Source organism: Chaetodon trifascialis, chromosome 14 (assembly GCF_039877785.1).
Source record: "Chaetodon trifascialis isolate fChaTrf1 chromosome 14, fChaTrf1.hap1, whole genome shotgun sequence".
NCBI classification, from domain to species: domain Eukaryota; kingdom Metazoa; phylum Chordata; class Actinopteri; order Chaetodontiformes; family Chaetodontidae; genus Chaetodon; species Chaetodon trifascialis.
In genome coordinates, this window is record NC_092069.1 from 20,632,591 (window position 1) to 20,657,098 (window position 24,508).

General features: G+C 43.8%; 3 protein-coding genes across 12 annotated transcripts in view; 1 reads left to right on the forward strand and 2 right to left on the reverse strand.

Moving 5' to 3' along the window:
* Positions 1-25: 25 nt before the first annotated feature.
* Positions 26-3,889, forward strand: dmac2l (distal membrane arm assembly component 2 like). The gene is made up of 5 exons (XM_070979625.1): positions 26-105; positions 196-307; positions 838-1,046; positions 2,662-2,833; positions 2,920-3,889. The coding sequence occupies exons 2-5, from the start codon at positions 213-215 to the stop codon at positions 3,032-3,034; spliced, it is 591 nt and encodes a 196-aa protein (XP_070835726.1). The 5' UTR covers positions 26-105; positions 196-212; the 3' UTR covers positions 3,035-3,889.
* Positions 3,479-12,046, reverse strand: cdkl1 (cyclin dependent kinase like 1 (CDC2 related kinase)). Its single transcript, XM_070979624.1, has 10 exons — positions 11,910-12,046; positions 10,883-11,139; positions 9,435-9,556; positions 6,953-7,025; positions 6,482-6,572; positions 5,973-6,173; positions 5,702-5,784; positions 5,537-5,593; positions 5,077-5,238; positions 3,479-4,443 (listed from the first exon to the last, which is right to left on the reverse strand). Exons 2-10 carry the CDS (start codon positions 11,048-11,050, stop codon positions 4,342-4,344), a joined length of 1,059 nt encoding a protein of 352 aa, XP_070835725.1. The 5' UTR covers positions 11,051-11,139; positions 11,910-12,046; the 3' UTR covers positions 3,479-4,341.
* A 1,691-nt stretch (positions 12,047-13,737) lies between these two features.
* map4k5 (mitogen-activated protein kinase kinase kinase kinase 5) overlaps positions 13,738-24,508 on the reverse strand; it is a 30,045-nt gene continuing 19,274 nt past the window's right edge. For 2 of the 10 annotated variants that reach the window (XM_070978533.1, XM_070978528.1), the window contains 19 exons: positions 24,395-24,433; positions 23,709-23,753; positions 23,554-23,611; positions 23,241-23,451; positions 23,104-23,127; positions 22,907-22,992; positions 22,438-22,479; positions 22,074-22,158; positions 21,899-21,978; positions 20,969-21,029; positions 20,092-20,206; positions 19,781-19,839; positions 19,391-19,494; positions 18,892-19,069; positions 18,589-18,657; positions 18,387-18,479; positions 18,080-18,150; positions 16,459-16,514; positions 13,738-14,742 (listed from right to left, as the gene is read on the reverse strand). In XM_070978533.1, the coding sequence (XP_070834634.1) occupies positions 14,655-14,742; positions 16,459-16,514; positions 18,080-18,150; positions 18,387-18,479; positions 18,589-18,657; positions 18,892-19,069; positions 19,391-19,494; positions 19,781-19,839; positions 20,092-20,206; positions 20,969-21,029; positions 21,899-21,978; positions 22,074-22,158; positions 22,438-22,479; positions 22,907-22,992; positions 23,104-23,127; positions 23,241-23,451; positions 23,554-23,611; positions 23,709-23,753; positions 24,395-24,433 (1,564 nt within the window). In that variant the 3' untranslated portion in view covers positions 13,738-14,654. The remainder of the gene's footprint in view (positions 14,743-16,458; positions 16,515-18,079; positions 18,151-18,386; positions 18,480-18,588; positions 18,658-18,891; positions 19,070-19,390; positions 19,495-19,780; positions 19,840-20,091; positions 20,207-20,968; positions 21,030-21,898; positions 21,979-22,073; positions 22,159-22,437; positions 22,480-22,906; positions 22,993-23,103; positions 23,128-23,240; positions 23,452-23,553; positions 23,612-23,708; positions 23,754-24,394; positions 24,434-24,508) is intronic. The other 8 variants (XM_070978535.1, XM_070978530.1, XM_070978529.1 and 5 more) reach the window with 7 other exon arrangements.

Genomic DNA, 24,508 nt, shown 5'->3' on the forward strand with positions numbered 1-24,508 from the left:
TTGGACGTCCAGCCAATAGGAAGGGACGTTTTCCGAACGTCAGCAGGTCAAAGGCCAGCGCGATGGATGCGTTCCATATGTAAACAGTGGTGAGTCGGAGGACAGGTGAGATTTTGTCCTGTGTCGCACAGGTTTGCTCAGTTGACTTAGTTGAAATGTAAGACGAAGACAAACTGATGATAATCTTATTTTCAGTTTTTCAGCACGGAGACATGAAGCTTTTGTCGGGGGCGGTGCAGTTTGCGGTGGCTCAGAGGGAGTGGAGCCGCAGACGCTTCTGGAGCTGGCTCAATGCAGTCTTTAACAAGTGAGACAGCAGCATTATCCCACCGATCAGGGACGCACCTGTGCGGGCTAAAAGCTGCACAGAAATGCTTGCAAAGAATTTTTAGTGGCAATATGTGAAGTGACAAAACACTCAACACACACCACGTTCGTGTGTTTATATGCATATTATATGTTTATAAATCCCACCTTAGTGAATAATGAAGTTTTCTTGAAACAGCTTTACTGAGATGTCTGTGTATTAGGTGGAAAAAGGATTTGGATGTTTTGCCTAAAAATAGTGTTGAATTCTATGTTCCCCGTGGTTTTGTTTAATAAGTGAAAAAAAAAAAAAAGTATTCAGGTTGAAAAAAGCAAATCCTCATTAGTTACCATGAGGAAATTTGGTATCTTACATGATAAATAATCAAGCAGTGGCCTGGTGGGCAGGTTGCCATGTGTGCTTTATTATTAGAAACCCTCTTAACTCCTCTCTTCTGCCCTCTCAGTCTCAACCATTATCACACCACATCACATGGCATCCACACTGAGTGTTTGCTGACCTCCCCTCAGGGTGGACTATGAGAGGATCAAAGCTGTCGGCCCAGACCGAGCTGCAGCAGAGTGGCTGCTGAGATGTGGTGCCAAGGTGAGGTTTCAAGGTTTCGAGCGCTGGCATCACGACTACAACGGACTGCCAACTGGGCCTCTGGGCAGATACAAGATCCAGGCGATTGATGCCACTGAGTCCTGCATCATGTACAGAGGGTTCGACCACCTGGGTCAGTGTTACAGTGTGCGGAACATTACGTTCTTGTCCTCTTGAACTGTCCCGCTCTCATTTCCATTTCCCTCCATATGGTCATGGATGCTTTCCCTTTAATAGATTTAACATGATTGGAGCTGTACAGCCACGGACCAAATGAGGCTGTAATTCTCATTACACACCAGAAAGCACATTGTTGGATGGGTGAAAAATGATGAGAAATGTTTGCAGTTCTTCAAGCCTGAGGGTGTAATGTCCATAATTCTTAACTAAATCCAAACGGTTTATCCTCTTTTTTGACATACCTGATTCTTTTACTGATGTAGACTGTGTGCACTAGCTGCTCTTTGTCAGCCTCAGGTCCCCTCGCTCAGATCGAGCTACTTAGCTTAGCTTGTGTGCATATTTAGCTAAATCCCAACATCTGTCATTAACAATTAAAAACACCCACAGGCAACTTAATAATATCCAAAAATTAAGATCCTGCTGTTTCACAAAATACACATAAGAAGTTTAAGCAGCCTGACTGTTAGCAAGCAATGTTTCGCACATTAGCATGCTATTGTTAGCATGCTAATGTGCCAACATTTAGCTTGCAATGGCTTACACATTAGTTTGTTAACATGCACACAGTTAATAGGCTTATTTGAACTTGTTAACATATAATAGTAGTCAGTATAACATGAAAACATTAGCATTAGCATAACATTAGCATACTTTAAATATTCAAATATATCGCTGGTTGCGGCAAAGTCAGTTTTAATGGTCACATGATTTTACATTTTTTGACACTAGTGTATCTACAATGGTATTGCCTGAGCTTTGATACAATATCATAAAACCAGTTGTTTTTTTCCCTTTTTTTTTAATTTTAGAAAAATGAAAATGTTTATCAACAAATATTTTCTGTTTGGCAAAAGCCAAACTTCTCAAATGTTGAATACTGACTAAATACAAGCAGCTGCACAAAAACCTTACAAATAGTCTGAAATTGTTAATGTATTTACTTGAATTAGGACCTATATGACCAAAGAACATCAATAATATAGACAAGAATATCAGTCTGATCAGTATCAGTCTGCTAGCAGCTTTCAGTACTTGGTAGCTTTTGGTCAAAGGAGTATTAAGTTTTACATTTTTGACCAGCTGGTGGCGCTAGATGAAAAGTCAGGAGATCACCAAAGTTATTCGGACTGTAGACCATCAAATCAGTGTCAAATTTAACAGCAGTCCGTTCAGTAATTCACTCTGAAGCCTCTGGGTGTTGGATTGACAGCCGGCAGCGGCGGATCAAATCAAAGATTAAAGCTTTGTTCAGAAAGTGTAAATTTTGCATTAACTATGTTAACATGAGCTTGACCTCCACCGTTGACCTGAAAGTGATTCTCCCCTGTTAACAAGAAAGGCAAGGTGCCGGCGAAAGTGCATCTCTCCCAGACTGATTATCCTAAAGTGATGCAAGCGAGCGGGATGTTTTACACCGAGCAGGCACACATGGAGCGCCATCTCTGACCTCAATGGCTGCTGCTTTCCAAACTGTGGTTGTTTGCATGTATTTATTTTGGTGTAACGTCCTTCTGTGCCGATCTAAATTTAGTGTGCTGATGGTGTTCCTGTGTTCATTTTCCCAGATGGTTTGAAATATTTGGAGGAAATCAAGTTCAACAAGTGTATCTACATTGAGGACACGTGTCTGGAGAGGCTGAGCTCCACAGAGAATCTGCAGGAGAGCCTGTACATGATGGAGGTGGTGTCATGTGGAAATGTGACCGATAAAGGCGTCATCGCCCTGCACAGACTCAGGTGAGTGTGTCTTGTTTGTTTTAAAATGATGTTTAAATGACACAGATTCATCCTTTTTGTTGATGTTTTGTATTAATTCCACGCAGGAATCTGGAGTACCTGTTTCTCAGAGATCTCCCTGGGATCAGCGACAAACATGCGACAGTGGACAGACTGCAGACAGCACTTCCACGTCTGGAAATCGAAATGGATTTGGACTGAAATAACTTCCTGTTTAAGATTGTACAACGTGGACTTTTTCAAAGATTTAAAGAGTTAAAAAAAAACACTTTTGCAGGAGGACAGACTGGAGCGTGACAGGCTTTTGATCGTCCAACAGGTCGATCCTTCCGCTAAAACGTTCAGTATGTTTACGTGCAAATCAGTGAGTCTTTGTTAAATGAGAGAGTGAAGAACAGCAGCGAGGTCTGACTTTGTGGAAACATATTCCGGTTGATGTTTCAGCTGTCAGCTTCAAGTACAATCAACAGTCCAGCAAAGAGAACCAGTAAAGCACTGAAGACTGTAGACACCAGTTTGTCTTGATGGGACGATCTTTAGTTTATTATATTGTCAACATTCAAGGTGTTAAATGACTCCACATGCGGTACACAGAGGAAACAGTTTGTGAAATAGAGCTCCAACGATTAGTCGGTTCATTTTTACGTCAACTGATGGAAAATTCTTTGCCAGTTATTTTGAAAATTACTTAATTGTTTCATTTTTACTTGTTCCAGCTTCTTAAGTCTTTGGGTTTTGGACTGTTGGTGAGCATTTTCACATTTTATCAACTAATGATGATTAACTATGAGAGTAACTGGCAGATCAATCGACGCCGATCATAATCATTAGTTGCAGCTCTATTGTGAAAAGCTGAGGAGTCTTTCACATGATTTCCCTTTAGACTAATTTGGCATTTGTACAATATCTGAGGACAGACAGATGGCTGTGAACATCCTTAGCACCAAAGTTCCAGAGACAATGAGTACAGTGTGGTATTGCTACAAGCTAGTAAATGTGGGAATGTGTACATCTGTCTTCACTGCTGACGTCAATAAATATTTTCAGAAATGCTCATGAGTCGTGATAAAACAGCCAGTTTGTGTCCTACGTTATAATTTAAAGAGACAAACGATTAAGCTCTAGCAAAAACACGTCACTCTCACAGAGTCCATCATTATATCAAAAATACATTTGGCAAACCAGGCAAGGCAGTACGTCGCAGTTTTACCTTCAGTCTACTCAGCGGCTACGAGCAGAGCGGCGCATCGCTCTTTGTCTTCACACATCTATACAAAATACAGCAAAACCAGCTTGAAATGTCGGCAACATACACGTGTGAGTCCACGTGTTGGGAAATAGTGCATAGACTGACATCGAGAGACACCCGGCACACCCACCGTGACGAACAGAAACTTTAAAAAGTGGTCGAATCCTCGTTAAAGACCAAGAATCGGCTCCATTTCCTGAGTTTGTTCAGAAAACGCTGCTTGTCGGTGGGGTTTTAATTCGGCTCGTGAGCGGCCAGTTTAGATGTTTGGTAGGTGGTAGTTGAACTTGCGCAGGTTGTTGTAGTACCTCTTATTGTCCACAGCTGGAAAGATGCTGCTGCTGGTCAGCTGCGGCAAATACTGGATGGAGAAAAAGCAAAGTTTATTGGACAATTTTTGGAGCAATGAAGTATTTTAATATGGATATAATTATTTGATTAGAAAAGCTTCCCTCTGTGTGTAGTGTTAAAGTAAATTATGAGGTTTATTGGGGACAGAGATTTGCAAACTAAGACTTTTTATTTTACATTATTTTTATTAGATAGCTGTTTTTGTGTTCATTTTGTTTTATGTGAGGCACCTGGTGCATGAAATTTCTTTGCTGTAAAGCCCTTTGAGCTGCATTTCTTGTATGAATTTACAATAAAAAAATGTATTATTATGATAATTATGAATGTGTGTAGTTTCGTACATTCATTGTATCGTATGGTCATTCCCAGCGATTTAGTTTACAACAACACATAAAAATAAACTGATATTTTCCTCGTTTTAACACTTGGGGAAAATGTTAAATTCTAGGGATCAATAAGCAGCGCTGCACTCCCACCTGCCTCACTCCTAAGAAAACCTAAATATGCTTGCAGATTTCACAGACGATGGATAGTCGACAACACGGACTGGAAGATGTGCGGTATTTAAAAACACTGACAATAAGCCCCAAACATGGCAGCAGCACAGCGGTGTTATAAGTCCATCGTGCAGAAGGCTACTCACCCCGGGAGGAAGGTGTTTGCGAGGTAAACGTGTCCTCTTGTTGCTGGAGCGGTCCTGCTCTCGAGAGGTGCTCTCGCTCTTCTCTCGCAGGCTGTCGAAGTACGAGTGCTGGAGGAGCTGCTCGCAGGTGAGCCGCTCGGACGGGTCCATCCTCAGACAGCCCTAAAGCATCCAGAGCAGAGAGCCGAGGCAGCCGAGGTCAGACCGCCTGTTTGCCAGCATTTACTCTTTACACACAGTTTCTGATTTGTTGTCAAATCAGAAAGTTTTTCAAAATAAAAGTAATTTCAAGATCTTTGCCTTAAAGCCTGACTTCTTACTTTTTATTACTCTTCCTGACACACACTTCAAACAATAAAAGGACTCTATTAAAATATGCACATTTGACTGGATTAAATCCAAACTTGCTTGTGTATTTTCTTTGAAATGTATTCAGATTTTGTGTGTAAGAGACTTCTACCTTCATGAGACTCAGCGCTTGATGTGAGAGATTTGGATATTTCTGCTCCAAAGGTTCCTACAGACAGAGAAAGGACAAAGATTAATGGACTTTACTGCAACAACATCCACTTGTGTGGTGCAGCTGGGTGGAGCACATGGAGGTGGAGCGCGTGGTGTTTCTCACCATCTCTTGTGGCTCTGGGATGGAAACTCCGCAGAAGAACTGGTTGTTGCTGAAGACCTGCTGGTGTCGAGGGATCAGGTCTCCTGCAGAGGACGAGACAGACGAGCGATGTTCAGCAAAGCTCGGAGTCATATATTTATCAGAGTTAAACTGTCTGATAAGTACGTCTCATCATTTCATCACATCGCAGTCCTGCAGAAGGACAACAAATAACATTAATCGTCATCAGTCCCAAACATCACACATCGCAGCAGCAGCAGGTTGAACTCACCGAGAGTCTTTCTGATCAGGTACAGCTGGTCCATGTCCGACTTGCCGGGCCACAGAGGGATCCCCGACAGCAGCTCGGCGAACACGCAGCCGATCGCCCACACGTCCACCGGAGGGCCGTACTGAGTGTCTCCCACCAGCAGCTCAGGGGCCCGGTACCACCGAGTCGCCACGTAGTCGGTGTAGTAGTCGCACGGCCCCGCTGATGGCGCAGAACACAGAAACAGGTGTGTGATGCAGAGCGCTCAGGTCAGGGGGAAGGTTTCAGAAAATGTGCATTTCTGTGGATTTATGTCATTTATCTTCCTCCCCTGAACTTGTCTCTCTCCAGCTGTCACCATAATAATAAACTTCTAAACTACTTCTTCTCAGTCAAACCTGTGCAGCTTCACACCTGAAGCACACCCTGTTTAATGACTGGAGCCTTAAAATACAATGATGACGTCACTGCAGGCAACATGTACAGACCATGTCCACCAGGCGGCGCTGTCAGATGTGCGTCAGACTTACTGAGAATCCTGGCAAAGCCAAAGTCACAGAGTTTGATGACTTGGTGTTTGGTGATGAGGATGTTTTCCGGCTTGACGTCGCGGTGAATGCACTGCAGGGACACAAACGGTCAAAGCAAACGAGAGAAAACTCAGGAATGTGTTCAGATGCTGGTGAGATGTGGAGAATAAAGGAGCTCTGTGAGGCCGTAAAAGCAGAGAGACAGTGCTTTCTGGCCTCCGTGCCACCCTGTTAAATGGGGGCCTTGTAGCTTTTGTTGTGTCTAGGTGATACATTAACTGCTGGTCAGCCAGGGGCGAAGGAATTCTTGTTAAAAAAAGAGCCATAAAGCAGACGGCCCGGTGGGAGCTGGAGGAGGGAGGAGACACGAGGAACTCGAAAACAAGCTGCAGGGAAAGTCTGACAGCTGGAAAACACACCGCACGAAGAGAGACGAGGGAGCAGAAGAAGAAAGACGAGCCGCTCACGTACGTTTTGTTTGTGACAGAAGTTGACGGCTTGAAGCGTCTGCCAGGTGATGCTTTTGACCAGGTGCTCTGGAACGCTGCAAGAAAACCAAGAAGAAAACCGAGACGACTGGTCAGTCAGCTGAGCAACAGTAACAAATTAAACCCGAGCTTGAACGCTCAGTTTGAACTTGGTTAACAGACAACATGAAGTTCTCAGCACAAGATCCACCAGCTGGAACTTTTCCAGCTGAACAACAAACGATTATTGTCCTTGAAGACGAGTGAGCGTCAGCTGTTGATGAAGGTCATGAAATGTGGCTGAGTCCTGCAGAACGTCATTTCAGAATGATATTTGTTATATTACTGGATCACAGTCATTAAGAGATTGATGAACACGTCAGTGTTGCAGCTGGTAAATGTGGGACTAACTCTAACTGCTATGTACTGCTGGCTAGCTTAATCTGTAATAAAGCACATGCACATGAAGAACAATGATCTGTCTTCCATGTTGAAGGAGCCTGGAGGTGGGCGTTTACACCCTCTGTTTAATCGTACTCTTTAAACCCACGACTTTGTAGGATTACTATATATCACCTGGATGAACTCATGAGCTTCTACTTAGGATGACCTTTTAACCACCATGTTTTGTTTTTTTGTCCTGTTTTGTTTTTGCTGTTCATGTTGTTCAAATGTGATTATTGCTGCAGAAATATATAGAGGCACATAAATGGGCACAAAAATGTCATTGAAGTTAGGATTTTGGGGAATTACTTTATTGACTTATTTATTCATCTTTGTAACTTTTATTTTATTCATTTATTATTTTGCCCAGTCTGTCTTCTTTTTTTGTCTTTCAGGATTTGTGTTGCAAGTTTATTCATATGAAAAAGGTGAAACTCAATAAACATATTGGTTAAAAAAAACAAAACAAAACAAAACAAAACAAAACAAAAAAACCTCACCATATTTTGATCAATTGATTTCTAATCAGAATCTGTAAAGTAACTAGTAACACATTCATCACATAAATGAAGTGGAGATAAAATTCTGATGTTTTTCTCTGAAATGCAGGAAGTACTAAGCGACATGAAATAGAAACACTCAAGTGGAGGAAAAGTAACTCAAAAAAGTTCAGTTATGGAGTAAATGTTACTTCCACCAGCGGCTGTTAACGTGTTCCTCTGGGGACCATGAATGTGAACGTGGCACGGCTAAAGATTAAACGAATAGCTGTGGAGCAAAGTTTGGGTTTGAGGAATCTGGAGTAAAAACGGGATTAATGGAGCAGAAAAGAGGCACGGATGGACTGACATGTTTGGATTATTGGAAAGAAAACGTCTGTTCCATCATGGGTCTAGTTTTCCTCTGTCCCGCTCTGCTTTGCAGACACCTCGTCCCCCTCAGACAGCCGTGCAGGACAGCCAGCGGTCCTGCCGTCTACAGTGTGGCTTTTGTTGCTTCGGGGACCATCATCTATCAGTGTCGCCGTGGAAATGGCTAAATCGAGCCTTGCGACTGGCGATTAATAACCGCCCCTTCTCCCCACTTTGTTTTCTCTTCTGTTGAACCCTCCGGTCCAGGAGGCGACAGGCCAGGACCAGACGGGGAAACCAGACAGCGAAAACACTCCGTATAAAATGTGGCTAGGCCTAAACGGCCCCAGCAGCTCCCTGCCAGCAAAGCATTCTGGGAGAGCATCACTGTAAACATTCCACGGCGAGCAGGTCAGCCTCCCTGGAGACGAGCGTCGTGTCCGTCGGAGCTGCACAAAGCGCAGAGCGCGGCGTGGCGTACTGTGATGTGCACATAATAGAAAGTACACAGCGCTGCTCAGATTTATGCTCTCATTATCCCAGAGCTGATGTCAGTACAGTCACTGAGCCGTGTGTCCATTTCATATAATTCAGAGTTAAGTCTTTAAACATATAAATATTCTTTTAACTGCACGACTAATACGGGTTTCTAAAGCTTTTATTGGTGGAATGGACGTCGCGTTGAGGGCTGAGAGGTGTGGATTTTTATCCGCTGTGATGCTTCAGCTCGAAGCAGAAAATCTGCTGGAAGTTTCTGTTTACAGTTTGCTTCATTTCGCTTTTGAACACTGTGTGTCCTTGTTTTTTTGGGGAATATTTGGAGAAGCTTGCGACGTGCAGGTGATTTCACGCAAACCTCACCGATGTTCTGGAGCTTTCCACCGCGTCACACGATGCTCAGCAGGTGCAGTTTTTAAAGACGACGACGTGGACGAGCAAAAGCCGAGACGGCAGCCACAAAAACTGGAACCAGTCCCTTTGTGCTTGGAGTCCTTCATCTATTGCACAGTGCTACGATGAACCACTTGAAAAGCCTTGAATTAAAGATGTCGGCATCTAGATTTGGAACCATGCACCTTCTGTATGTGAAGTGATTTTAACTTATATTGCAGATAAAATACTCTTCAATCTCTCTCTTTCCCGTCTGCCTCTGCTGTTAACTGTGTGACGGACAGATGTGTACCAACCCACCCTCTGGGATGGCGGTCCAGCTCGTTCAGGACCGTGTGGTCGCAGTACTCGAACACCAGGTGAAGCTTCCGTTTGCGCCGAAACACCTCGATCAGATTCACCAGGTTGGCGTGTTTCAGCTGCTGCAGAGACACAAAACGAAGAAAACGTGTGAGACGAATGCAGAAACACGCACAAACGTACAGTCTGAGCGGTAAAGCAGAGCAGAGGCCGGTGCCAGCTGTGGTTTGCTCTCATCAAACAGACTGAACTGTTCACGGACGGTAATAAACACACTGTTGCCCCTGACAATCTGTCCTGTTTATGAGCTCCTGGTGTTCTGCAGGCCACTAACACTCCCACCCACCACATGACTAATTCAGCCACTGACAGTTGCACCAGTGCATCTTTGATAAGTATCTCTGACCATCCTTGATGTTTTTAGAGTTCGCTTCCTCGCTGCTGACGTCTCTGCCAGCCAGGCGACACTTTCTGCTTCAAGATGAATCAGCTGACGTGAATATTTGTGTTGCATCCAGAGGCAAAACTGGCAAAACAGCTAAAGACACAAACACTGATGCTAACCTGGTGCCACAGCCTTTTCTCTTAAAGTCTGCCCAGTGTCTCATTTCCTGTTATTAAAATAAATTTCACATTCTAATTTGAGGACTTCAGTCAGTCCTGGCCCTGCAGGGTTCTCCTCCGTTTGATTACAGCCCTCTGAACCTCTTTTGAACGCTGCTCCTTTGAATGAGTTTCTCTGTGCAGCAGCTACAGAAATGCTTCCCTCCTGTCTGCAGAATTAATTGCACGCTGTCCCTCCCGCTGGCTGCACAACAGAGAGGGAAGACTGCGTTTCATGGCACTAAAAACAGGATCTGCATGTTCTGCATCACAGGAGTTTGTGCATGATTACACTTTATTTGGTAAGGGTGGAATGATTCTACTCATTCAGCCTTTCGTATAAATGGAGGAGAGTATAACTATAATTCACATGTAAATGGACAGAACTTGTATGGGGGCCAGGGAGAGGAAACATAAATAAAAATTCAGTCATGATAAAAATAAAAGTCAAAAGTTAAAATTTGGGGATTAACAGTGAAATTGTGATTTACAGCTTCCTAATTTTGACACTTGTGCATCATAATTTAGATGTTTTATCTCGATGAGCCAACATTTGACTCAGTCACATCATTTTGACTTAATATGTCAAAATGTTTGCTTTTTTTCTCATAATTTTGAGGTTTTCTCTCACAATTTTGACTTAATATGCCAAAACTTGACATTGACTTGACTTTTGATGCACTCAGAATCGTGACTTACTATATTAAAATGTTTACTTTTTAAAACTACTCTGAACTTGGCAGACATGGGCTTCCATAGATGGTCGAGCTGGACTGCTGCTACATTAATTTAACGTCAGTCAAAAACAGAGACGTGAGGGACTTTGGGGAGAAATGTGCTTTTACCTTGAGCATCCTGATCTCCCTCAGTGCAATCTTTTTGATGATGGGGTCATCCTCGGACTCCACAAACTTCTTGATGGCGACGATCTGCCCCGTGTCTTTGTTTCTGCACTTGAAGACGACACCGTAGGAGCCCTCTCCGATCTTTCCAATCTTCTCGTACTTCTCCATCCTCAGGCTGGACCGGCGGACATCCAGAGGAAAACACACTTTGCAGGGAGGTTCCAGGGGGACGACTGTCAGGACCGTCTCTGCAGCCTCTAACAAGGCGAGAAGAGACTCAGGAGGGGTTCTCAGCAGGGATGCAGAATAGGGGAGTGAGGGTAATTTGACCACCTGGTGCTTTTATTAGCAGCTGGAATTAACTCAGAGTGAGGATCAAAGCTGGTTTTAAAAACGTTCAATACATTTTGGCTTATTTGGCCTTTTTCCTTGTTGTGACACCAGAAATTCTGATTGACTTCTGCATCACTGAGCTATTATGAAAAACAGCTGATGTCTTTTGTAATTATCTGAATACAGTGAAAAGAAGTGACATGCATCTACTAATTTAAGAGCAGCTGTAAAATAAGCTCAGATTGTGTTCAACCTCTTAGATAAATGTTGAAATAACGTCTTAAACTGCCTCCAAAAGACAGATTTAATGGCTTAGAGGCAACATTACACCTGTCTCCCAACAGTTAGATTGCGTAACGAAAACATTTGCAATGCAAAGTATATTAGGTAATTTCCCTGAGGGGATACAGAGCGAAAACAGATAACAGAGACAGTGAGGAGCCAGGGGATGAAATCAAAGTGGTGCACTTACAATCAGCCAAACAAGGAAAACACTGTTACAGCAAACAGGATGAATGAGCAGCTCAGGAAGAAGAACTGCTGCAGGTTTGCATGTGATCGAAAACAATTACTGTAATTCAAAAAGTTCCTCATCAAAAGCAGCTGATCAAACTCGGCACGTTTCAATACTTCTATGAAGCACATTTCAAGAAAACACATCCGGTTCGTCCGAAAAGTAAATGTGCAAACTTACTTTCAGTGAAAGTGTTCGCAGATGTTCGTCGGTCAGAAATATTCAGTCAGTGAAGCTGCTGTTTCCTGCAAACACGACAAGGTGGACGACGGCAGCTCAACTGTCCCTGCAGAGCCGCCAGCAGCAGGTTTTAAAGCGTCAAGTGAGACAGGACGGACCTTGACATCCGGGCGTGCCTTTCAAAATACAACGGAAAATGAGCACGCATCACTTCCGGTAGTTGTTTTGGGTGCAATTAACGGCCAATGGATATGATCCATAAAAAACAACTTTTTCTGCAGTTTCAATTGTACCAAATGATCACCTTGTGAATTCTTGTGAACGCTTAATCTATATCTATAATACTTTATCTGATGATTATACTTTGTGTTATCAATCTCAAACTAGAAAGTGAAGAAAGTTAGAAAATTAAGTAAAAAGTGCAGTATTTGCCTCTGAACTGTTTTGGAGTAGAAGTAGCAGAAAATGAAAAGAATCAATAAAGAACCAGAAAACTGTACTTACTGGCGTGAGTAAATGTACTTAGTGCATCAGTATCAGTGGAGGAATGTACACCACATTTCTCTGTACAAACCAGAAATAAATAATACGAATAAAATGTTAAATTCAGTAAATAACACCTGGAGTTCAGCAGCAGAGCTCAGAGGCCTTTCAAAATGCAGGTCAGAGGAATAAAGATCTTATGATGTCAAAGAAAATAAGGCTTTTCAGAATGTAAATGATGATTTGACAAAAATAGCATTATTTATTTATACCTCACTTCAGTATAAGTGCATAAGCCCGAAAGACAAACCTGAATCAGCTCAGATCACATTTCTGATCTTGGACATGGTAAATATGGTAAAATGTAGTGTTTTGGATATTTTTAAGTTTAGATTTTGAGATTAAAATGCGCAACACATAGAGTTGCAGGACTTGTCAAGAGTTTGTCACGACTGAGTGAAGATTCAGCTGGATGTCATCCCAAATTCGATCACTGCCTGTCACGGAGTTATGTTCTTGTTATGTTAGTGTTGACATGAACTTGAAAAGTACAGAATAAAACAGAAACCAATGCAGAAACCAAAGAAGAAAGAAATGAGCAATTAAAGCAATGAAAGAAAAAACAGACTAAACTGTAAACCTTTTGATCAAAACTAGTTTTATTTTGAAGGTGAAATTATCTAACTTCCCTTACTCTCACTGCCTCAAACTTGACAGATTTCTCCCCTTTCCACTCCAGTTCCCATAGGAACAGCTGACTCCACCTTCACCTCCATAAAAAAAGGCAAAGCAGCGGCCTGTGGGGTTCACACCTGACAGAGAGATGTGTTTAAAATACAGAGGCAGGTAAACTACAGCGAATGGCAGGGAAACACCCACACAGGTGAGCAACTCCACGTCTTCTGAGGGGAATTAACTGACACTCATCTCTTTACAAGACGTGAATCCTCAAACATCTTAAGTCAAGTTCATTAGCAGTGAAATAAGAGTTAATGCTTCATTATTGGAGGATTTCCCACACTTCAGAGGCCACTTCATGCTTTCTGTGGCCATCAAAACAACCACATCCACACCTGTCTGACATCATTCCACAACAGCAGCTGCAAACAGGGAAATTCAAACCTGACATGTTCTGTTGCGCTGAGACCAATTAGTGCAGGCTGGCAAAGTGAGAGGAATGGCAGACTAAAGAGGGAAATGATGGAAACTAATACTCACTCGTCTGCCTCGTTCCTGCCATCAGAGACTCATCATTCGGGGGCGACTCCGTGCATCAGCTCCGTTACATCCGTGCAAACTCACAACAACACAGAAATAAACCACAGGCCATTCCTGCCATCTTGTTAACAACAGCTTTTTTATTACAAAAACAGCATACATTAAACGGTTCGCCAAGGGAATGCAAAGATGTTAAACCAAACCTAGCATTGTCCCTCATTTTGTCATTTTAAATAAAAAAATGTACAAAAGTGCTTACATGGTGCAAATAATGAGAAGTAAAAGGTCTATAAAAGAGGGTAAAGAAAAACAATGTACATTATATCCAACTTCTAAAAATGCAGCAGAGCAGGAGAGATGCGACTATATTACAAAGCAGTAAAAATGACCCAAAGCTGCTCGGGACCTGTTCATTAGGTAGTTAATCCTCACAGCAGGACTGCACTGTCTCTGTCTGTTAACATGGTGTGTAAATCAAACATACCCTATTACTTAACATGAGGTTAATAAATATTGCTTAAATAACCCACGAGGCTCCTGGGTTTCTGTTTAAACTGATCTTTTAGTCTGACTACAGAGAAACTTCCTCTCAAGCCTAATAACGTGTATCACTGGCAGTGATTATGAGCAACATGTTACAGAGAAGAACAACAGATCTCCCATTGTTTGCTAATACAATCACAAATCCTTGTGAACTTTAATGGCACTTTTGTCAATAATACCTCTAGATATCTGGTTTGTAACTCATTCCACAGTACAGCAAAGTGAGAAAAATGCTAAGTAACAATGTTCATATGAGCGTTTACTGTTTCTCCACCTTCTGCTCATGGCGTCTTCTTTGAGCCACAGCGAACGTGTTGCTGGCGTAAGGCGACTCACGAATCCTGACTGAAGAGGCTCTTCTTTTACTGACCTGTCGATCCCATGATCAGTAACAAAAACGGTTTGAAACCAGACGTTCCCCTTGACATGGAGGCTGAGGTGAAAGTCTGGAGTTTTCTCCCAAAACTGAGGCATCATATCCACACCTCTCAGAACCCAGGCTCAGTAACTGTTCTCGTGACCAGCTAAGATGTAGAGGTTGCTCAGGGCCGTCGGGTTGTCGGTGGGTCGGCTCTCCAAAACCACCACCCTGCAGGGGAAACACACAAAAGACAGCGACCGTTTAAAGTTTCATCAAACTGCAATTGCATTTGTTTTCTTGCTGATGTTAAATGACAGTTTGACACTCCTCGTGTCTGTGTGGTGGAAGTACGGCATGAGACTGAGGAGCCGCTTAGCTTAGCATAACAGCTGGAGCCAGCCTCGCTCCGTCCGAAGCGAACAAATCCGCCTACAAACGCCTCTGGAGTCCATTTATTTACAGGTGGCATCTCATTTGTTTCATCCAAACAAAATCAATATAAAACTACAACTTGATGTTTTTACGCTTTGGTGTTTGCACAGATTAAACAGAGATTTAATAAAATATATCGTACGGTATCAACCTTCACATTGGCAAGAAAGAAAGTAAGTGTGATTCCCAAAATGTAGAACTATTCCTTTAATACTGACCACTTTCAAACCACACCGGAGCTTCTGTCACCTGGTAATGTTTATCTTATTTTTAGCAAGAGGAGTAAGAGATACTGCTATTTGAACGGCACTAACAACCAGCGACAAAGCTCGAAGCGTCGTGTTCATGTTATCAATCAGCTCAGAGTCCTGACGGTTCATGCTAAACGGCACATTAACCGCACCGATCGAGCTGTCACAGTCAGATCAGGACGGCGGCCGGCGGGTGCATCTTCAGAAGCCACCCGTGTCGTGGCGGTGACAGGTGAGCAGGGAAGCTACAGTCCATACTGTCCGTTCCATCAGATGAAATTACAGAGGCACGGAGAGACACTCACACCAGGCTGGCAATGCCCGGGTGGCAGTGAATAAAACATGGGGGGCTGGGCAGAGAGAGAGACCTCGCTCCGGTGCCACGGACAGGACGGCTGCATCAGGAGCCATCGATGACGGAGCTGCACTGCTGGGAGAGCCTCCGTCACTGTGTGTGTGTGTGTGTGTGTGTGTGTGCGCTAAATCACATCCTGCTGTGTCCGCAGCTGAAAACATCCTGATATCAGTCCAGATCAGATTGGTTGATTGACAGAAACTTAACTGCCAACTATTTCGGTGACTTTGGGTTTTGGATTACTGGTCTTACAAAACAAGGCGTGCATTTTATCAAACAGGTTTGTGACTGTTAATGAGGCGTCAAACATTTTGATTTGCCTTCCCCAAAGCGACCGGAGCAACTGAAGCAACAAGCATGAGAGAGAGCGAGAGAGAGAGAGAGAGAGAGAGAGAGAGAGAGAGAGAGAGAGGGGCATCTAAGGATAATGTCAGTGGTGCATTCAGGGACATCAGGTTTACAGTCATGAAGAAAAAGTAAAATTGAAGAAGAGAAACAGATGCAGAGACTTTGCTTGAGTTGAGCTGAAAACAGGGTGAGGGGTCAGGCAGGGAGACCACAGTGAGAGATCTGCCAGCAGCAGCAGGAGATGAGCGCTGTGAGCTCACGACACAGCAGGTGAGCGGGTTGTTTGCTGGTTTCCAGGTAATAGAAAAACACAGAGACTTGAGGGAGGAGAGCCATAATTATCCGTCTCTGGTACAATGGAGGTCATGGGATGATAATTACAGTATTGATGAAAATACAGATAAACAGAGAATGTGAGGAGGTAGAGTGAGGCGTTATTTATGCTTCTGTTTGTTTCTTATCAGGTGAAGTGTCCTTTGAGATTTTTTGAGCTACGTTCTCCTCCGCTCAGTCATCTGCAACCGATGTAGCTGAAGGTGGAAACATCTGCGCACCCACCTGTCAGATCCGAGGAGGCGGAAGACTCTGCTTGGATCACAAATCTCCTGCGTCACCTGGGAATGAGAAAGCACAGCTGACTTAAACTGACACCTGGTTGTCTGTGAGGGCGCTTTGAAAGGCAGAAATAACAAAGCATCGTTATCCTCGTGCCTGTTAGGACAGTTACACCACACATCTAAAGCTTCTCTGAAGCCGGGCACACACTTCACTTTCATTCATCTTGTACGCTGCGTTCACTCACTTTCTGAAGTGAGTTAGAACAGAACATATGACGTCTTTGCTCACACCGATGAACATGCCCTCAACAATTTCACTTTATACTCTGTCTTAAGGTGTCATGTTGGGTTTATTACAGGCCTGCGACAGCCACGGATACCCGATTTTTCTTTCTTTGTATGTCAAACAACAACAGATCAGGACGACATTCTACAATTTGTCGCTGTGCCAACAATGTCTCTATGTTTTTTAACAGACTGCAGGTAACGGAGTGCTGTCTCGAGTGTACAATCCTGCTGATCACCCGTCCGAGTCACAAGGTGTAGCCTGACACGTCGCCGTGTAAAAGACAAGGGCCCCTTCAAAACACGCTGTCACGCGTCGACATGTCATGAAAACTTGTCGACAGATGCGAGATAGTCGGCGTGTGACACCTGCTAGGTGTAAGCCCTTGGCCTCGAGAGAGATCTGATCTGTTTAAGTCTAAATGAGAACAAGGTCTCGGGTGTTCAGAGGAGCACCCACCGAGGAAAGCACGGATCAATAGGCCCGCCCCCCTTGAATGCCTTCGCTTTTGAGAGCAATCATAACGAGACAAAGGCTGAATTATTTAGTGCTGCTCCCTGTTGTGTGACGGGCTTCGTTTATGATTGAGCATGAATTTTGCATGGCAGCTGACATTTCAAAAATCCTTGCTATGGGAGAACTGTCAAGCCGGGCTGGGCACAGACTTCTGTTTCATCCGAGTGCCGCAGGACCACGTCTGACACGGCGAGCTTTCAAAAGGGTGGCCCCCGTCCCCATATCACTTTTCATAAAAACAGAATGCTTCACCTCCCGGCGATCCCTCGAACTTTTATTCTGCTGCTCGTGATCAGGTTAGCATGGAGTCCCTCCCTGAAAGGGGGACAAATTCATTACCTCGGCCTGACACACAGACACTTTGTCTGGCTGCACCTGAGGTCTAATCCTGGGATCACCTACAGCATGTAGCCGTGCATATAAAAGGCCGGCACTCAGGGTCTTTGTTGAGAAGAGCCTGAGGTGTTTGTTCACGTGTAGAACAAATACGTCTGTATTCAGGGACGTGACAAACAATGCATTCATGTTTCTCCACTGTAGCCACTGGCAACCAATTGACACTGACACTGATAGTCTGGTATCAATATTGATTTGTCGGCAGTAAAAAGCTTTAAAATGTTTTATTAGTTTGATGGTAAGAGTCATCTTACTTTAAAGTGAAGATAACAAACCTGACTACGGGCAGAAAGTGCCTTCAACAATAAAGTGGTGCAGTATCAAAATAAAGCACTTTCATAAATTTGTATTTGAATTTCACCACTATTAGAAGTATTTCCATTCTGAGGCTCCAGCTGGCTGTCATGGCGGTGGGATGTTTTACCTCATTAGACTTGAAGCTCTTTCCCTGCATGCCATGTTTCCAGAAGGCCAGGACGCTGTCCTGAAGGCACACTGTCAGAAGAGAAAGGTAAGAGGCTAAGTGTCAGCGCACAGGTCGAGGCAGCCGCTGAAACGCTGCCAACGTGGTTAATGCAATTCAGTCTGAGTTTACAAAAAGCCCCTTTGTAAACAGATGAAGCAACTTCGCTTTGGATATACAACCAGCTTTCTCTGCACTCCTGGTTTTAGTGGTTTCTTGATATTTCCCTTTAAGGTAAAAAATCCTCAGCGGCTGTCTAAAAGCTTACCAACAGATCCGATGCAGAAGTCAAAACTGAGCTCCGATGCCAGCTTCTTGTTGGACTTCAGTCTGCCCTGGAGATTAACAATCTTCAAATTTTCTGGGGAGAGAGGGAGTAAAAAAGCTTTAAGACTGATGTGGCAGAACACAGAAACTTACTGAAGACAGGCTGTTTGTACATGAAGCTGATGAAAAGGGACTGTACTTACGGTCCAAACACACCAACACAGTGTCTCTCTCCAGCTGGGTGACGTGGATCGCGTCCACCTGCTGATTACCTGCAGACAGGAAAAGAAGATCAGATATTTTTGGTCTCAATAGGTGAGGGTAATCAGAAAAATGTGTCATCGTATGTCATAGCTGGTTGTTCAAAGAGGCTGCATTCCATTCAGTGAAGGCTGCTGTGAACAAACAAACAGGTTTGTGCAGAACTCATCTGCTCCACCACATCTCCACAAACCACAACGTGTTTTCATGCTACTTCTCTGCATCAGAGTACATGTTTGACTTACTTGTCCCCATCTCTGTGAACCAGGAGGAGCAGGAGTTTAGGTTGATGGTCTCAAAGCGGACCACCTGGCCTGGCTCTGAGCCCTGGCTGATGGCCACACACACCAGAGGGTACTCCTGCTCCGGGACCACCAGCATCTCAAACACCTTCAGCGGGCTGGGAAGAGGGAAGTCAAAGTGCTGCCGGAGGAAGACAGAGCCAACACGGGCAAGTGTCAATGGTGTCCTGATGTTTAATGACGCTTAGGATTTATTCTGCAGTGGTAAAACCTGGCATGTTGCTACAGGTGCAAGCTGCATTAGTTTAATAGTGTTGTGCTTAGAATAAATTCCCTGGATACACAAACAACTTCAGTCTCAGAGCACAGGAGAGATGGACACTTCTAGTCCTGATCTTTCTTTCCATACATGGCTACATTTTAAAACATAACTGCAGATGTGCTGCTGAAAGAAAAAAATAATTACAATACAACCACGAAAAAAAGAAAAGAGCCAACTGACCTTGATGAGCATGAACCTCTGCATGGGCTCATACCACTGCAACAGGACAATCCCAGACTGCAGCGCACCACACAAATACTTGTGGCCTGTATATGGGTTCCTCACTGTAAAACAGAAAAGTGCAGCTAGACTGAGCGCTGTAGGTCCAGTTTATACGAGGAGAATATGGTTTAAGAAGCTGGGCTGGGAAACCACACAGCAATGTAAAAATCAGAGAAATCCAATTTATTCAAAGTCGCATGACTCCATTCACATGAATACATCATGACGTGGGACACAAACCACTGAAGCAAGTAAAGGGAGACATGCTCCTCCTGCACTGACACAGTTTAACATGATGGAAGGGTGAGTAAATAAAAACAGAGCGGTTGGGAGGGACAGGCCACTCACCGATGCAGCACTTGTGACAGCCCTTTGTGTCGGGGATCTTAGTTGTCAAGGCAAACCTCCTGGGGAGAGAAAACAGTCAAGCTGTTGTGACCACAGTCTTAAAAGAGCTGATGACGTCCAGAATCAGGGAAGTCGGCCAGTGCTTCTCCTTTTTCCCTACCAGCACGGTAGTTTGTCATGATGGTAGACAGGGAAGAACAAAAAGACTGCTCTGCATGAGTGTGGCAACATGCTTCAAGTTAGAAAAGCAGAGATGTGACCTTATCACTGCAGCGGCAGGAGCGTCGCTGGTAAGTGCATTGGGTTCTCACCTGGGTAGAATTTTGTCCGGGAAACGGTGAGTCTGGAACTGAGCGGCCAGGCCGGGTTTCTTCAGCTGCTCGAACAGCCCGATGAGATTGTGGGAGTAGAGCTGGAAGGTTTTCCCTGCAGCAGAATACAGGATATTTAATCATCAGCTTCATGAGTAAAGACAGTACATACTGCCAGGAGTTCAAATATACTCATTTTCAATATGACGGACAAGGAACGAATCAACTTTTCCTCACGTTATCAATATTTCAAACTTAATTTCTGACTCCCGTGAAGCAGCTCTCACATGTAGGAAGGTTAGACGTGAACAGGGGTAAAAACAGAAGTGTGACGATGATGTGAAGCATGATTACCTTCTGATGAAGCCAGTTAGTAGAATATCAAATCAAGCCAGGCGAGAGGAGGATGGACAGTGTCCAAGGGAAGAGGAGAAGAGAAAAGAGGTTAAGTATACCAAGGGGCAAACTACTGAAGGTAAAACCGAAAGTAGACCTCGCTCTTTGTAATCCCATCTTCAACTGTTAAACCGAGAAAAGGCTTCGGCGACTAGGTCGGCCAAACAAAGACAGTTTGGTTTCAAATGATAGATGATTTGACAACAAATAGCACGTCTTTGCTGCTACTCTACATTGTAACCTACAGAGCTCAATGTATCTGGCTGTAAAGCCAGATGTGTCACTCATGAGTCACTGTGCTACACGGACACCGCTCGTATAGAAGCTCTTTGATGGCAAACAAAACAAACAGTTATTTCAGGGCTGCAGATATGGAGTGACTGTCTTGCCCTCAGGGGCAGCCAGATAACATGAGACAAAGAAGCAGCAGGTTATGACAGTGGCCGGTGAAGCAGGAGGCTGTGATAAGTCCATCACTTACCAGATAAAGACATCAGGTTGTTGTTGATAACGTACAGCCATGTGCACTTCCTCGGAAAGAGCTAAATAGGGAACAAAACAAATAAAGGACAATCACCATATAGTTGGACATTACTTCTCAATGGGGGGAGTGAGAAGAGGTGAAAGAACAGCAATTGTTTGCTCCCCTCCCCTGAACAGCAACTTTCCAATGACAGCTTAGCAGCTGGATTTAGTTACAGTGGGGGCACTCTGCATGGGTCTGTAGTTAGAGCAGTACTCTGAATCCCAACAGTTTGGGGGGTGCTGTCTATTTTTCTAGCCTTGTCGAAGCCAAAAGCACAAGATCAAATGTTTAAAAAACTGATTTAACATTGAGTTTGTCTGCTTTATCCTCAGCTGCAATCATTAGCATCTCATCTAGGTGAGGAGCATTAACTAACTACATCATCTTTAGGGTTTACAAACTCACTGTCTGCATTTTTCTGTCAGAATTGCTGACTTTTTACCTCAGGCGTACAGCTTCAGCCATCAAGTGCACATCTAAGATCCTTCCAACAGATTCTTGTTTAAATTGTTTTAGATTCTTTTTTTTTTTTTCCAAACAAATCAGCAAATAAAGTCAGCATGGAGTTAACGGTAACTTAATAAACTAACCTAATAACCTGCCAGTGACAGTTCCTCCAGCAAAATCGACAGTCATTGGCCAGAAAATGAAAAGTCTGCTTTTGTCTACCTCTCAGTGAAATCAAGGACCCATTATTTCAAGAATAACTGAGAATGTTAAACGCTGAGGAACCAGGAACCAAGAGGTTGTTCGTTCGAACCCCTCAACCCACAGGAAGGTGTATTCCAGCTGTGAGCTGGTGACTGCCTGGCTGTTATCACATCTATGATGCCAGGATGTCTCTGCTGTTTTAACTGTTTTAAGACAGATTTTAGCTGCTGTTACCTGTTCCATTGTGGCTTCATGCAGCTCGTTGAGATTCAGCGTATAGATGCCATCCTCCGTTCCAAAGATTAGGTACTGATCTAAAAGAAAAAAACTAATTAAATCAAGCATTGGCTTTCATAAAACATGTTAATTCTGTGTGTTTGTGCACCACTCTTGCTGCATGAAGCTGTACCTTTGGTGTCAGGATGAATCCATGATGTGGCACAGTTGATCTTCAGTGGACAGCCATCAAACACTTTAGAGAAACAGGCTCCCATCTGAAATGAAAAGCAACAGGGCTCAGAAGAGGCAGCCTCTGACTCAGTGAAGCGCTAAAATGTCAGCCAGGGTTTAATGAGCTGGAGCTGGAGCTGAGCAGAAGCGACCACAAAGCAGAAAGCTCTGTGGACCCCAAATATCTGCAGAATGTACAGCAGCAGCACAGGCAGCAGAGGCAGCAGCAGCAGCGCAGACCAGAGTTTAATAACAGTGCCCATGAAAGCAGGCCAGCAGGGAAGAGCGAAGACTACGAGGGATAATGGAGATGATTCACTCACCAATACTTTAGGAGTGGGAGGCAGACCGTTGATAGCTGGTTTCTAAAGATGTGCAGGGGAAACAAAAAAAACATAAAACACAAAATAATGTAGATGCAGAACACGCAGACAAAGCAGCAACAATTACTTTCAATTTAGCTGCTTAATTTAGCTCCAACCTCAACAACAAAACAAGAAACAATATGGACTGTTTCCTATTGCATCTGTCAAAGTCAATTAAAAGCTGAGCGTGAGTGGATGCCAAATTTCCCCTTTTAACTGCAAGTCTGCCAGAGGAAATGCATCATATTTGAGGTTTCACTGCAGTCAGCCAGCTGCTTGGAGACACTCCACATATAAAATACAGGCTTTTAGACCACAGATGACATTTTCATCCTGAAACCTGCTGAAATTTAAGATGAAAAGTGTGGCTGTCATGACTGAAATACATATTGCAACATAATATGTTGTGGAATATCTTCAGACTCACAGGGAATTCCTTTTTCTCCTTCCAGTGCTGCCGGTTGGGTGGCTGCTTGGGACTGCCTCCATTCACGCTGTCGTCCGAGTCATTATCTGTTGAGCAGACAGATGAAAATCACATTTGTAGCATAATCTTTAATCACACTGTCAAACACGCAGAATCTAAATCCAAAGCTCAGACACATTTCCATCAGGCTCCCTTACCTTTACATTCAGATTTACTGAGAGCTTGTAAAAATAGAAGCAAGTGCTCATTTTAAGAAGACAGACACATGAAATGCAAACTGCACATAAATATATGGAAAAACACTACAAGTAAGGGAAGAAATGCAAAGACTCACCAGGATCGGAGGCGTGGGACAAAAGGCCGGGGCTGCTGACGCTGGCAGAGAGGAAATCTGGAGACGAGTTCTCTCCCTTGTTGCCCTGCTCAGGTGTGCTCTGTCTGCGAGACACCTGGTTTGGTCCATTCTCAGAGTTCGGGAACCTCCGAACCGTCAGGGACTTCTCATCGTTAAGGCCGATCTCCTCGGACGAGCTGTTTAATCGCGGCTGAGGAGGGGAGTGAAGGGGAAGAGTGAAAACAGTTTGGCATTAAATCGAGTATACTTGTAACATGGACTCTGATTGTAAAAACAGTGAAAGGGATTTTACCATTTTGGGTCTCACCTTAGGGGGCAGAGGAGGAGGAACCCCTGGCTTGAGTGTTGACCTGAAATGAATTTTTTTTTTTTTAAATAAAAATGCAAACTACAACAATGAATGTTTGTGTGTCCGTGATGAAATCTTAATATCATGACATCACTCACAGTTCCACTTCTTCAAAGGCATCTTCAAGGTGAGCAATGTGTCCCCTGCAGGAAACAAACACAACAATCAGTGTGGAAAGTAAGACTCGTCAGAGCTCAGGAGGGATGCTAATGGTGCAAATGTTTGTGTAAACTCCCTCCTTAGAGATTAAAGAGAGTAAGACTCTAAGGAGAAGAATGGGGGAGTATTTGCCCTGTTACTGAACTCAAGAGTGCATCATGGAAAGGAAACCACAAGAAAATACTACGGCTATATGAAAGACATTTTTATTGTTGAACATTCTACTTTAAACAAACATCTCTGCAGTCCGTCAGCACTTTATGTGTTTACTACTATGTTACTTTGGAAAAAAAACCCACTGGAACCAAAACAAGGTCTGCAGACAACCTTCAGAGGTTTAGAGGATGTCATATTTTTCATTCATAAATCTTAACTCAAATCATTTTAATTGAACGCCATGGTTGCTGTTTAAGTATTTTCCTGTCTCTTTCTCCATCACACTGTTCTACCTGCATCTCCGACACTCTGAGTGTGGACCTACAGCTATTATCACACCACACATGGTGAATGGAGGGGTGACAGGGAAGGTGACTGCTGGACGCTAAACCTAACTGTGGCAAGGGTGGGGGACCGAGCGAAGGGTGGAGGGGATGGCGTACGGCAGCACACACAGTGTTAGTGTTACCGTTGGAACAATTCGTCCTCAACGCTTTTGAGAAGGCTCCTTGGAGAGAAAAGACGGGAGAGAAAGAGAGGCCGATGGCCAAGAGAGGACAGAGAGAAGTCGAAGGAGAAAAAC